Below are 14,678 nucleotides of genomic sequence, written 5' to 3' on the forward strand. Positions count from 1 at the left end.
CAACCCCCCTCCTGGTTACACTCCTGGTCAATATAACAATTCCACATTTGTGGCAAATGTGCATGGATTTAAGGTAAATAAGACCCGTCTGTCTACTTATAGCACTTTCTTCTGCCTACTTTACAGTTAATATACGTTTTAGAAGAAGAGGTCTTTGGAATTGACACGGTCAGTAATGGAATTGACTTGATACTTTTTAGCGCATCGAACAGTTATTAAGCCCAGATCTCCAGTGAAAAGTAAATATTACAGTCCACACACATTCCAATCATAATCCCTCTTCTTGTAAGTAGTTTTTATTAATAAACGATACCACTACAATATACTAATAAAAATAGACATAATACTCTAATAGGATTAACGCTTATAAGGGTATTGAACAATTTGTTAAGTTGCCTGTCTTTGCTTGAAAACCCAAAGTAAATCACACATTCCAACCCTAATCCCCATCTCGGAAGCATTTTGAACTGACAGCCGCAATGTTATTGAACTCTAAATAATAGGTCTGAGTTAAAAATAGATTCGTCAAGTCGGGCGCCTTTTATATGGAGTTAATTACCCGTATCGCTCGGGGTTCGGATTTGGTTTATCACGGGCGGTAATTTCACTTTCTGAAAAATAGGTGAAAGATTTTGCTTTGATTTTTTATTGACGTGGGTTCGAATCCCACTCAAGACATTGGCATTTTCATTGATGAAATGGTCGACATCGATTTGTTTCTGGTGTGGGTTCGAATCCCAATGAGACCAGTATTAGCATTATTTTTATTTAAAATGGGTGGAATAGTCTACATCAATTTGTTTTTTGGCTTTTATACGAATCCTACAGGGCAGCGAATGTTTTCAAATCAAATAGGTTTTGTGGTCAAATCAAGCTAATAAACAAATTTTTTGAAATCATTGCAGTGATGAGTCTTTTTTACTTCTGAGTGAGTGCCCGCGAACTTGCTTGGAGAGAGCTTTCTTCCAAAAAAAAAACAGTCACTGGTTATTTTACATATGAGCTTCGATGATGCTTCGAAGTATCAGATGAACCATAGGAGTTGTAGGTATGGTTACTAGCTTAATATAGTTTCGCGCTCAATGCAAGTGCGTAGCCAGGGGTGGGGGTCAACCCCCCCCCCCCCCCCACTCCTCCTTTGGAATGTAAAAAAAATATTTCTGTATCATCATAGCAATTTTTCGTCTGAAACGCTGTTTAGACAATCGAGGCTTTTGAAACCCCACATTTGACAACACCAGACCCGCTAACTTGGCAATTAGAAATTTAATATTCCCCTTAAACCCCATTTAAAAATTCCTGGCTACGGCTTCGTTGTGCGATATTATATCTTCTGAAATTTTCGTAGAATTTTAACATTTGTTTTGGAATATAATTATCGTTCACAAGTTTACGGGTATTACCTTCTGAAAGAAACTTCTTGGTTATTGTTAAGCTCCCATTCATTAAGCAAAACAAAAGAAAACATTCAGATCATTTTTTGAAAAAATTCGTCTGCGGCAAGGTTACACGCACTCAGTCAGAACTAAGGAAACTCGTACTTAGGCAAAGTTATGTAAACTTAGTTCTATGGAACCGCACTCATGCCGCCGTGTCTCTGTCAATATAATGGTTCAAGTGAAGAACAACTAATTTATCAATGTCAGCGTTTCGGTGGTGAAATTTTGTCCGTTTCTGTAACTCACGGGCGGAACTAATTGGCACCAAAGACCAGCGTTTCTCACAAAAACAAAAATGCAAATGCATGAATAATCATGTTTTCTCGATGATATTTTCAACATTGAAGTGTTTTTCTCTCACTTTACCATTCCTACTTTGATAATTACCTGATAATATTTGCAGAGGGATTCCAGGTCGTTGAGAATACCATAACATTGCTGATAATTATATCATATTGAAGACGCCACGTTAACTACTAATGATACACTTATGTTTGTAACATGTTTTGGAAATTTAATTAACGGCGCTCCGGAAGTATTCGTACCAAGATGACGCACAACCTGAACAACTCTAACTTGGTACACATAGTATGTTCAGGTTGTGCGCCATCTTGGTACACATACTTCGGGAGCACCAATTTAACAGGTTAGTGGCCTGTCCCTAGTTAGACACGAAGACGACCTATTCTTGTTGTTATGAAAAAAATCGCCTTTTTCATGAATTACTGGACTAACTGCTTTGACTTTTTCAGTAGTTAACGACTGTATTTTTCGCTAGAAGGTTATTATTTTTATTTATTTTAAAAATTTCTTTGGCCTTTATGGGATTCGTTTTTACAAAAGTTAAAAGTGTTCAATAAAGACTTTGAGGAATTGGTGCAGTCGAGGCGCTAACGTTGCTATTTTTCGTGTGACGTCACAGGGAACCTTTTCGTCAGCAACAAACCAACAACAAGTCCTAATATTATTAGGCCGCTCCGGGAGTATTTGTACCAAGATGACAAACAACCTGGACAACCCTAACCTGATACCCATACTATGTTCAGGTTGTGCGCCATCTTGGTACGAATACTTCAGGAGGTATACTTGACGAATACTTGGTACGAAAAAAGGTCACGGATTTTCACGTTAATATACCATCTTCTCTGAATTTAACGAGGTACTCCCGAAGTATGTGAACCAAGATCACGGACACCGGAACGTAGTATGTGTACCAGGTTACGGTTAGGCCACAATTTCAGGTACAAATGCTTGGAGTCACTTGGCTAGTCCCCGAACTCTTAATAGGACTACAATAAAGAAATTGGAATAAAATTATGGCCTAACCCTCATCTGGTACACATACTACGTTCCGGTGTCCGCCATCTTAGTTCACATACTTCGGGAGTATTTTTTAACTGTATATTATGACTCATATTGTGCCCATCCATTACGACGCATGCTGAGCCTCACGTATAAAGATGCAAATACCGCTAAACATTGATAGATTTGTTTGTCGTTAACTTTTAATGACATTGTTGAGTCATTGTGGAAATATTTTTCTCGAGAAATCACGTGACTTCAAATATTTGTGACGCCATAGTGTATCTGATAACAATTTTCGTAAGGAACAATGCTGCCATGGCTGCCACACCCCAGATACGCCTCTGACAATAAATAAGTAAATATAAAAACGTCATATTTTTGTTGGTTTAAATTTATTCACAGTGAATGTTCATGAGTAGAAATCCATTGTTTTCCGCGCATTAATTTCTTGTTATGCAAATATTCCTTGCTCTGTATCTTTTAAGGCTTTTAGTTGATTGATATGCGTGTCCCAGCGACTTTAGAAGGGTTAGCTGTGATGTGAAGAAAAATAAAGTTAAATAAATAAAAAATGAAGTTATTGAATTGAAAAACGAAATAAATTTGATTATTGAATATGTGTTGGTGGATAGGTGGATATTTGTGTTAGAGTGGCCTTAAATGCGTTAGTCATTGTGATGAAATTGAATTAGCGCCACCTAATGTGGCCAACGCGGCACCATCGTCGAGCGATCTGAAGATGTTAATAGTCGCATGGCAAAACTTGGGTTTTATTTGGTTAGCTTGCGTCAAGGTTGCTACATCTTGTACTTTTTTCTTTTCCTCTTTTTAGAATAGCAGTGATATTTAAACTAATAAAAACCTAGAAAACGGTCTAAATGAGTTTTCCTCGAATTGTTTCACTGCAATAAAAAAAAGAATATATATATAGTTAGATAATCCAAACAACTGAAGTTACAGAACAAAATTGCTTTTAATGGTATGCATGTGAGTGCGTGTAGGATGTGTGTACGTGTTTGTAAGAAAACCATAAAATACGATCATCAAAAATTTAGATAGTGAACATTTAGAAAGTATGTGTGAATATGGCTTGTGTGTGTAAAGTATAAAATAAAAAACGAAAAATTCAGTTATAACTAATCATGTTTAGAACGTATGGGCGTGTTGGTGGAGTGTGTGTGTGAGAGAGGCGTACATGTTTGTTAGTAAGACCGTAAAATATCGCCGATCAAATCAAAGTAAAAAAAAATTCCTAAAAATATTAAAGACATGTTCACCTGTGATGTAGATATATGAATTATGCGCGTGAATATAAACCACGTGACTTTGCCACACCCATTCTCTTGCTCGTATCTCATTGGTTGGTTTAGTATATGACGTATATGTCTCCCTCGTCTGTTGTGAGTGTCACTTAGGAAGCTGTAGAAAAGAAGTGGTAATGTCTTTGAAATTTGTGTTGTTTTTGATTAGTGGACATGAAAACGCACAAATAGACAAAAGATTTGAATAAATAGGACAAGATTTACATATTTATCCCGGAGATGGGGAAGCCAACAAGACGGCTCAATCATATGGTGAACCACAGCCCCTCGTCCGGTTACCAGTCCATGTCGAATATGGGATTAGTTAGTCAGTTATTTGATTCAGATGCATGTACTTGATGGTCGCAAAAGGTCAGAGTAATTTATTTTCTGAAATTTCTGCTTTCTTTCACTCGTCTAGTAAACACTATTTAATTCTATGTTTGTTACACCGATATTAAAAATCTTTGTAAGGTTCTTACTTTTCTAATGAAGGCGGATTGCTTATCATAGTCCTTGTTCCCAACGTCCTATTTGTTGTCACTGCTTCAATTAAGTCTTTCCATTCCACATTGGGAGGGTTGTGGCGAGTCTAGAAAATCAAAATTTATCACTTAATGTTGTTGCAACATTTACACATCTTGCAATACTTGCACTAATAATCAAGGTAATAATATGATTTTTAATCTCATTGACATAATATGTGGTTGCACTATACTTTCCATGACGTCGCAGACTACAGATTTATAGTTCAAACTGATGAACGTGCCCACGGTGTAATAAATTTGACACGGTATGTACATACGGATCGTTTCAATATTATGTTCGTGCTGGTATTTTTCTTCTTGTTATGAAAAAAAATCGCTTTTTTCCTTGAAATTTTCAGAGGGTAAAGATTGTTATTTATTGTAAATTTTCTATGGGATCTGATATTTCATCTAAAATGTTGCTGTTTTAAATTTCTCCGTGGGAACACGATTTTATGACACCATGGCGGCTGGTACGGGTAGTATACTGTGACAGACTGCATACCCTTACTACGTTGTTTAGACTTTTGTGTCTATATGTCCATCATCGATTTCTTGTTTGGTCAGCGATACCAAACCCAAAATTTCTGACTTTCGGGAATAAGTACATCCTTGGGTATCAGTGGATACATATAAATAGCTTTATATGAACTGCAGGTGTCAAAATCCCTCGATAAAAAAGAAGGTAGGGCAAGAATACGGATTATTTTTGAAAATTTGAATTTATTTTAATGATATTTTCGACAGATACGTACTGCACTGTTTTACTCGATCAGCATGAAGCAAATTAGCTCTCTATTGACACGTAGCGGTACTAACCTTGATTAAAAATGTAAAGCCAATTCTCCCGAGTGTTGCATGCTTTTCATGAATTATACCGATCTAGAAAAAAATAATAATTGTTATTGTTCGCAAAATATATTATGATATATAATACATTTATCATTAGTGTGATTCGGTTATTATTGAATGTTATGTAATTTTAATCTCAACGAGGCTCTGGGTCACTTCAACTGGCTAGGGTGGCAGAACAAGACTTTTCAATTTTTTTTTACTCTCGTGTTTTTTTTCATACACTTGTATTTAATATTTATTTTGTGGTGGGACACCGACAGGATGGGAATGAGATTCACATGAGAATCCTATGAATAACTCCCGTGGAATGGGATAGGACACTGTACATTCGTATTTCCCGTAGAACAATACCCCCGTTACACCGACCTGATTACATCAGAGCTAAACTTCTAAACTTGGTCGCAGTACTCTACTACCTTTTAAATGTTTTTACTCTTTTTGTTCTTCATATACTTGTAATTATTATTTATTTTGTTATAGGAGACTGAGAGAGTTGTCCATGGGAATTGGATTCCCGTGGGGCGGGCTGGGATAGCCCACGCTTAAATTCTCATAGGATTGAACATGAAAAATGTCCTATAGGCAAGCCTGATTTTTCATTTTCATGCAAAATTTTCAGAGTCTTAAAATCACCTCAGCTGCCTTTCTTTGTCCAGCAAATGAATGTCGAGATCCCAATCTTTTCCCGGATTTCCATTTTATGTAGATTTTATCAACGAATAATTTCTCATCTTCTACGTGTGATATAAGAGATCGTCTCGGAATGGTTTCAATTTCGACTGTAGAAATAAGAATTAAGTACTGGTTGCAATGACCTAACGCAAGATGACTGGAACTGGTCAGTGGGCACTCGTTTTCCCCTAGGCCTAGGCGTATAAGGAGAAATTCTAGCGAGGGAACAAGCAAAGGCCTTCAATAGGTACCGTTTACGATGACTAAATTAATTTAAATAAATTATTTGGGACTTGCTTAATTACTTTACTGTGACTGTGATTTGGTAATTTTTTGAAAGCATTCATTCAATTGCTTTAATATGCTGACTTTTTGTATTAAACGCATGTTCCTATCTTGTTTACATTTACAAGATGAACAGTTGATTTTGGATTCAGATTAATTAGAATAAACTTATGTTTTCTAATTTTATCGTAGAAACTTATGACTTTTTTTATCACTATTGAAAATTAGGAAGATAATTTGGCATTCAATTATTTTTGCGTCGCTCTCTAGTTTTCTTTTACGAAATAAGCCACTGATGTTCAGTGTATTGAATAAAAATGCAGTCTTACTGTGTTCTCCCTTATTAGTGATCATCCATTTGTAGTCCAATGTTGAAGTCTCCCATCTGGCAATGTAGTTGAGGCCTCTTCGATTATCACACATTGGATAGAAATGTAAAGGGACATCAACGGTCTCAGATATGAGTTGTTCAGTGCATTTTGTGTTTGAATCCTGCTGAAGTCTGTCTGTTAGATATATTTAAAATGTTTCTTTATTAGATGTGTTGGATTAACAAAGTGCCATTAATTGGAATAAGCAAGTGCTTTTAGGAAACCAAGGTAATGGGGGCACCACAGAAATTTATATAGATAAATTTCATTAGTACCTCAGTGTTTAATGAAACACATATCTCAAAATTGGCCCGGTCAAAATAAAGTTCTCAAGTAGCCTATCATCTTGAACCATTCTATCAATGTTTGTAAGTACGAGAAATGTTGCAATCGTATTAATCGTATCTTGCACGCAATTAGTATTGAATATATCGAAACTTACTCATTCGATTTCAGATAGCATAGAACGCCAGTTTCATTAAAATTATTTCTATATATAGAAAACCAAAATCCTAAGCGCTTATGGCCCCTAAGGGCATTGAAAACACTGCGTAACAGAGATTGAACAAGAAAATTCTAATTGCCAAGTTAGACAATGACATCTACCGTGTTTTATTTAAAGTCTTGAGGGTCTAAAAGCGTTCCAAGCTACGAAAAATTGCTATGTTAGATACAGGAAAATTTATTTACATTTCAGAAGAGAGGCCAGATCCTCAACCCATTGCCTATGCCTCTGGTGTTATAAGCAAATCGGAGTAGAAACAGTTTATGAGTAATACTTACCCATGAAACGTCCTGAACTTGTCATTGACGGTACAAGAATATCTAAAAACATGAAATGTAATTTTATAGTTACAGTATTTACACAGAAATAATTTTGTCTGAAGGAGATACAGTTTGATCTCATTCAAAGCTTCCAAATATGCTTGCTATTACGTTTTGCTATTGGGGTATCATAGACTGCAGCATGGTGATAATTTTGATACAGTGCTATGCGTTCTCTGAATAGAAAATTCCAATGGTACCTGCGCATCTTACTTACTTTGAAACTAAAAAATGACTTTTTGGAGCGTAATAGGACGCACATTAATAGTAAAACACATGTTATACGTTTCTGAAGTTTTTTATTGACTCTCGCAAACAAATTGGGTTTCTGACGGTTGTCGCACAAAAAAAAAAGATTAACATGTGTAAATATTGTCGCTAAAACTACCAAAAATCACGCTGAAATGTGCAAAAACCGTCAAAGGCAAGGTCAAATCGTGGAATTCTGTAAAAACAGTCAAAAATAACAAAAACCTTGTTAAGCGTGCAAAAACCACAAAAAAACGCGCCAAGTACTATTCTATGCAAACTAGTCAACCAACTAATAAAATCATTATTTTATTCACGGACCTTTTTCACATATATAAAATTTCCGCTGATTGCAGTCAGCATCCATCCATGTTCCTGTCTTGTATCCGAACTGTGGAAATGCATCAAGCATAAGTAGTACCATGCAATCCTCGCCTCCGTGATTGTTCGGTTCCAAAGGCCCCCAGTTTTGAAACTTCTGTGGGAATTGAAAATAATGTTGAGCAAATAAGTGGAAACGAATTGTGTTTTTAATGGGAGAGGGGGGGGGGGGGGGGTCATGGGGAAATAAAGGGGTCACAGTCACAAATATATTCACACCAAGCGAAGCAGTACAGTAAGACACAAAATGGCGTCCGATGTCCGCAGAACGTTTAATAACGTCATAGCAAACAAAAACAAATCTCACCGAGCTAACAGAAATATTTAAAATGAATAAAATGAATGAAAATTTTTATCTTCAACCACTGAAAATTTCAAGGCAATTGGTCCGGTATTCGAAGAGAAAAGCGGTTTTTCAATATTTCCACTAGGTGTGTTATTCTGTGTCAAATAACAAGAACAACAAGAACAAGAACAACATAATATTTGAAACGATCGTTATGTCCACTACGTGTCCAACAATTCACTCTTACTCAACCTTTAATTCATTCATTCTCATGTATAACAACATCTATAATTTGTTTATCTCCCAAATTATTTTAAGTTGGGTATAAGAGGTAACATTATCAGAAAATGGCCCCAGGCAGGAGTCATGGAGGTGGCGAAGGTGGCACAAAGTTAGATCTCATTGATATATACGGACTGGTTGGGAGTCCAATGTTCCCTCTAATTTTTTGTAGTATGTGTGCGCAGAAATTTTAGTGTGTGCGCGCTTTTTTGGAAATGACTGATATTTGTGCAAAAACCAATGAAGAAATTTCGGCGTTCTAACCGGGTAATAAGTGGGTCAACAACAAACTTTCTCAACCTGCCAACCGAGCACATTGTTACATTACATCGAAATACGTTTGTGCGCAGTAAATCTATTCGTGTGCGCACCCTCTGAAAGCTGTGTGCGCGCGCACACGCGCACACCTTAGAGGGAACACTGGTTGGGACTCTGACAAATTGGTATAGATTGTGTGAATGGTGAGTCTTGAACCTTGCGACGCAAACATGGATAAATTCAGAAGAATTATTACACATTCAAATTGTTTATTTCATTTTGCCCAAAATATTACTTCGCTTCCAGGCTTTGGTACCGGGTTCAAATTCAGCCATATCCAGTTCCCCTCGTTGTTTCTATCGTGTGCTCCGACATAGAATCCAGGTTCAAACGGATCGGCTGATTTCCAGTCGGACGGAAAATACGCGTTTGAAGATTTTAGGTGATTTTCGATGGCTGATTGGAGACTAGGGTTGTCAATGACAACAAGTCTTCCTCTCCAAGATTCACAGTTTTCTGAAGCCGTCTCGTACGTCACTTTATCGTGAAATATTCCAATGCCACGTTTCTCGTAATAAAATGATGATGACGGCGCTGTTAATATGAATATAATTTATTGAAATCGGCAAATACTGTAAGTCCAAAGTGCATAAGTTTTCCAGGGCCCAGTGCAGGGAACCTAGGGGCTGCGCGAGCTATTAGTTTATTTATTAAAATACTAACTTGGCTAATTTTGTAACTGTTCAAAGAATCAATAACGACTTTAATAATTAAATATCCAGAACAGGGCGGGCATGATCAAATTAACAAATATTTTTATTTATCATTAGCTCCACGCCCCATCAAAAATAGGGACCTTCAGAAGTATGTGCACCAAGATGGCGCACAACCTGAACATAGTATGTGTGTACCGGTTAGAGTTCAGGTTGTGCGACATCTAGGTGCGCATACTTCTGGAGCACCAAAAATTGTTATGTGGCGCTCCCCACCATTTGAAACAACTTATTTAGATAAAAAAAAATCAACAAACCTTTCAATGAAATAGCAATTCGAATTTCTAAAGACAATAAAATGAAATATTGAATCTTTGGACCCAGCATCGTGCTACTCAGCTAATGTATTCATGAGACTGAAAATAGAAATATTGAATGAAAATGAGTTCGGTTAAAATATCTTCTATGTCATTACATTTAAGTAATATATCATATATTAAAGTTTGTTATAATTTTTGCATAATTGTTCCAAGAAAGAATTTACATTCTAAAAAAATATGATCGATACATTTGGGAATCAAAATAATAATAGCAGCAACAACAATTTAAATGATTCTAATATAAATTCACTTCGCGTCCAATAATAAGAAATTCTCTCTCAAACGTCTGAGCTAAAACTACCAGAACAGCATTGCTTCTAGAAAATAAAAAGGCAAATTTGTTGGGAGATTTTCCTGATTTTGACAAACGCCAAATTCCCCGGAATCAAATTGCACACTGTAGCAGTTTTGACAAATTTTTTCAAGTTCTATTCTTACAGCTATTGTAAGCTCTGACAAGACACCGTGTGACCATTTAGCCGTCATCCTTCCTACTCCGAGCGAAAGTCTGAATAATTTTTATCGTTTCTATTGGTTTTATTATGAATCTTCGCCTGAAAGGCCGATGAAAACGAACGATATGATTGTAAAAATACCCGAATCTATTTTTGCAAACAGTTTAAATCGCAGTAATTGTTTGTGGTTATGCAATACAAACACCTTATGAAACCCTTATGACATGATAAAGTTCACGGTAACGGATTGTGGTTATGCGGTTTTGGAATGACATAGCATAAACCGATACTTTGGGTTATACAAAATATATAAATGCTTGTCTGAATAGCTAATGAAAACAAACGATTTTATTTTGTACTATTTCTAAAATACCCTTGTACTATTTTTACAAAGCATTCAGATCGCAGTAATGGTTTGTGGTTTTGCAATACAAACAACCTTAATGGAAAAGTAATTGTCTGTTGTGGGCGGCGACGCTTTATTTGTGTTTTCTTATTTGTTTACTTAGTCATGCTAATTTAAATAACAGCAACGATTGCTCAAAAATAGTTTGTGCTAGATTTCAAGAAATCCTGTTCAATTGGTGTTTGCTGCGCACGATAAGCTACTATAATTTTAAATAGCAGCGGTTTCCTAACTTTGTGATCGTCCGCGCCAAATTATCAGGAACACACTCACAGCGCACTTTTACAAAAAAATGCTTCTTTTAAATAAAACTCATTTCTGTGATCGTTAATGCTTACTTTACGCCTTTTAAAGTTTGTGAACATGAAAACCTAAGAAATGAGGACAAAAGGTTAATTTTTCCTCCTCGTCTCTGCCTGATTTTCCTTCGAAATGTTAAAAAAATCGCTCATGTTCGCTAAACTCGGTTTAGCAGATAAATAAACTGCAGCTCGCTATTGCAGCAAGCAGTGTCTACCTCGATTTTTACGTAACAATAGAGGATGACACTACGTAAAGGGAAGTAAACGGCATAGAAAGGTAAAATTAATTCATTGATCCATATACACATCATTTAAAAAAAAAAAATTATAATAAATATAATATGTAAAATATTCAAACATATTTTAGTTATGTTTAACACAATTATGTTATTTAATAAGTTTAATACCAAGTATAGAATAAAACAATGAAATTTACTAGAAATAAAAACCAATGGCTTTATATTTTTATTAAAAAAGACAAGCGATTTAAGAGCAATTCTACGCGAACCAATTTTGGTTCGCGATCTTTTGGCTGGGTTACACTGCTTTTAGTTGTAGCCTGACTGCCCTGATTTGGTTACACCGTAATTCAAACCTAAACTTATGTCCCACTTATGTCTCAGGTGAAAATGGGTACTCCTGGAGTATGCGCACCAAGATGGCGGACACCGGAACGTGTATGTGTACCAAGTTGGGGTTAGGCCATAATTTTAGGTACAAATACTACGGAAGTCACTTGGCTAGTCCCCGAACAAGTAATAGAACTAAAATAAGGAAAATTGGAGTAATATTATGGCCTAACCCTAACCTGGTACACATACTACGTTCCGGTGTCCGCCATATTGGTATGCATACTTCAGGAGCACCTAAAAATGTACCCCATGCAACACTAACATCTGCCACACCAAAAGCTAAGAATTTGGGTTGTAACCTCCTATTCCTACTACGTTAAATCGCTGTTCAGTCTATACGGCATATTAACGAAAATCTGTGTATTCATGCGCGGTAACACATGAAAAATGAAATAATTTCAGCAAACTACCTTATTTGAGGCTATTCAACGCAAAGATAGGAAAGTCTGTGAATATTTATACACATTACTCCTAAAAAAATGAAATTATTTTCAATAAATTCAGAAGTTCATAAAATGCGTCATGTGATACTTATATTGATCATATCTATAGATTGTTTGTTATAAATAGGGCTGAAAGATTAAACATTTGTCTAAATATAGAAAGACCAAACATGTAATGAGCAATTCTCATGGCCTGCTTTTATGCAAAGTAATAGCTATAAAAAATTGTGATTAAGGTCATTATGTTGTGCTTATTATTCGTCAACTTTGTAACATGTACATTTGTTTTTTCTGTGATATTATGGTAGTAACTATTTCTCTTCCATGTCTCTATGAAGTTGCCGAAAAACCGAAATTCGCTAAATTTATTATGCGTAAGGAAAATTAGTCATTAGATAAAAATCGAACGAGTTTCTAAAAAAAATTGGATTTTCAAATTTAAAGCCTTTTAAACCATCAAATCAGGCGCAATATTCCCACCTACATCATTATTTGTAATATGTAATTCCCAGAAAAGCAAAATTTAATCAATTAACTATCTAGGTTAAATAATTTTCAAAGCACTTTCCGAAGTTAGGGCTCGACTTTCGATCCAATCGGAATTGGATGAACTCTTCGAAACGTGTTATATTTCTATTTAGATCTCGAGAATGTGAAATTCTATGAATTAGTCATTTATAACAAATTAGTCATTAGATCAAAATCAAACGGGTTTATATAAAATGACTTTTTGAGAAGATGTAAAGAGAAGAGTGAAATTTTATTAGTGAGTCATCCATTTTATAATAATAGCTGATGATCCTGATCAAAGTGTTCGAAACCAGTTTATCTTGTAATACACGATTACGATTTTGGAAAGAAACTCAATTTTTTGTGTGGCCCAGCTAGATGGCCGAAGTTAGTTATATCGCCCACCGACAAAAATGTTTTACACCCTTGCAATAGATCATGGAAATTTTGCCTACTTAGACTGTCGGACCATGTGAGTGTGACAAAAACGTTACATTTCATGAACAATTTTTACAGTGGAAAACAATAAGCCTCGCGCCAAAACTAAGTTTAATCGCAAACTCAACAAATTTCTTGAGCGATTTTATAGCTAAGACATCCAAATTTGATGTTAGTTTTGTTGTGGCAGCATCAGACGGTTCAGAATAAATTACTCAACAGACTGGATTTGGCCCACGGGCCGTAGTTTGCCCATGTCAGCCCTGGATCATCAATTCAAATCATGTTACGGACTAAAATTAAATATTTTGTTTTTTCTACGCACAATTAAAAGAAGTGAAGGTATCCTTGCCTCGGGGCTTCGTGAAGTATTTAAAGCAATTTTCCATCAGTTATGAGGGCGTAAATAAATATGATTACATATATAAATTATATTAGGGAAATCGTGCTGAATATAATTGAAGTAAAAAGTTTGTGCTTGGGGCACCATCGATATCAAGTAAGAAGAAAATTTTGAAGAGGTTGAACAATACAATTCTTACATTCCTAAGTAAATGAGCTCAAATTATTCAGGGCGCTAAATATACGTCAAAACAGTATAGCACATTAACCATATCTTTTTGCTCGCGATTAATTTGTATGTTTTTTTTTTGTTTTTGAAAAAAGTTCTTGTACAGTACTTTAAAACATTCATAGGAAGGCTTAAGATGATACAATAAGTACTCTATTCCAACCGGTTTAATATTGTAGTCTGTGTCGTCTGACCAAACCGAAGTGCTTTGTTTAACACTGATACAATCGTCTATAGAAAATTTGGTACACTCGTAGTATGTGTACCAGGGTAGAGTGGGGCCATAATTTTATTCCGATTTTCGCTATTTTAATTCTATTACGAGTTCGGGGACTGTCTTTGTTAGCCAAGTGAATATACCCACTGCCCATAGTTTTGGTCCATTTACACAACTTGATGTAAAATAGAAGAAAAAAATTAGTCCCCTCCATATTTGTACACCTACCTATGAAACGCCGGAAATTCTATGGTGCCCTTTCCCTTGGTGCCCTGAGAACGTGTTTAGTTTGCTTAATAGGTACTAATCCAACGTCAATTTCTGTGTCATGTCTACATATTCAATAATTATGACGTAATATTTTTTTATTATGACGTCACGTACAATAATATCACGTCAAGTTGTATCGTAGAGTCGTTATTGGGAACTAACCTTTTGACACGGCGTCTTTCACGCTTTTTTTAGCAAAGTCTGGTACATGCATGCAACCACGAATATCTAACAATTTATGAGAATTATATTTTTGACGTCACTTCCATCCCTCTGCCTTCCTCACATGAACAACAAATGATCGG

General features: G+C 35.8%; 2 protein-coding genes across 2 annotated transcripts; both read right to left on the reverse strand.

The window, feature by feature from the left end:
* Positions 1-3,148: 3,148 nt before the first annotated feature.
* Positions 3,149-6,807, reverse strand: LOC120329755 (uncharacterized). Its single transcript, XM_078118350.1, has 6 exons — positions 6,714-6,807; positions 6,061-6,206; positions 5,392-5,454; positions 4,528-4,637; positions 4,022-4,163; positions 3,149-3,277 (listed from the first exon to the last, which is right to left on the reverse strand). The coding sequence occupies exons 1-6, from the start codon at positions 6,805-6,807 to the stop codon at positions 3,185-3,187; spliced, it is 648 nt and encodes a 215-aa protein (XP_077974476.1). The 3' UTR covers positions 3,149-3,184.
* A 2,503-nt stretch (positions 6,808-9,310) lies between these two features.
* LOC144430418 (uncharacterized) lies at positions 9,311-10,156 on the reverse strand. The gene is made up of 2 exons (XM_078118352.1): positions 10,067-10,156; positions 9,311-9,630 (listed from the first exon to the last, which is right to left on the reverse strand). The coding sequence occupies exons 1-2, from the start codon at positions 10,134-10,136 to the stop codon at positions 9,311-9,313; spliced, it is 390 nt and encodes a 129-aa protein (XP_077974478.1). The 5' UTR covers positions 10,137-10,156.
* Between the last annotated feature and the right edge of the window lie 4,522 nt (positions 10,157-14,678).

This window comes from Styela clava, chromosome 12 (assembly GCF_964204865.1).
Source record: "Styela clava chromosome 12, kaStyClav1.hap1.2, whole genome shotgun sequence".
Taxonomy (NCBI): Eukaryota; Metazoa; Chordata; class Ascidiacea; order Stolidobranchia; family Styelidae; genus Styela; species Styela clava.

Bases quoted from the DNA above. Each gene is read 5' to 3' on its own strand.
- LOC120329755 (XM_078118350.1), bottom strand. From the start codon at position 6,807: ATGTGTGATAATCGAAGAGGCCTCAACTACATTGCCAGATGGGAGACT. The intron at 4,638-5,391 runs GTTAGTACCGCT...TTGATTTTCTAG, and splicing joins GCTTTACATTTTTAATCAAG to ACTCGCCACAACCCTCCCAA. The intron at 4,164-4,527 runs GTAAGAACCTTA...TCTTTTCTACAG, and splicing joins AATCCGCCTTCATTAGAAAA to CTTCCTAAGTGACACTCACA.
- LOC144430418 (XM_078118352.1), bottom strand. From the start codon at position 10,136: ATGCTGGGTCCAAAGATTCAATATTTCATTTTATTGTCTTTAGAAATT. The intron at 9,631-10,066 runs GTTTGTTGATTT...TCATATTAACAG, and splicing joins AATTGCTATTTCATTGAAAG to CGCCGTCATCATCATTTTAT.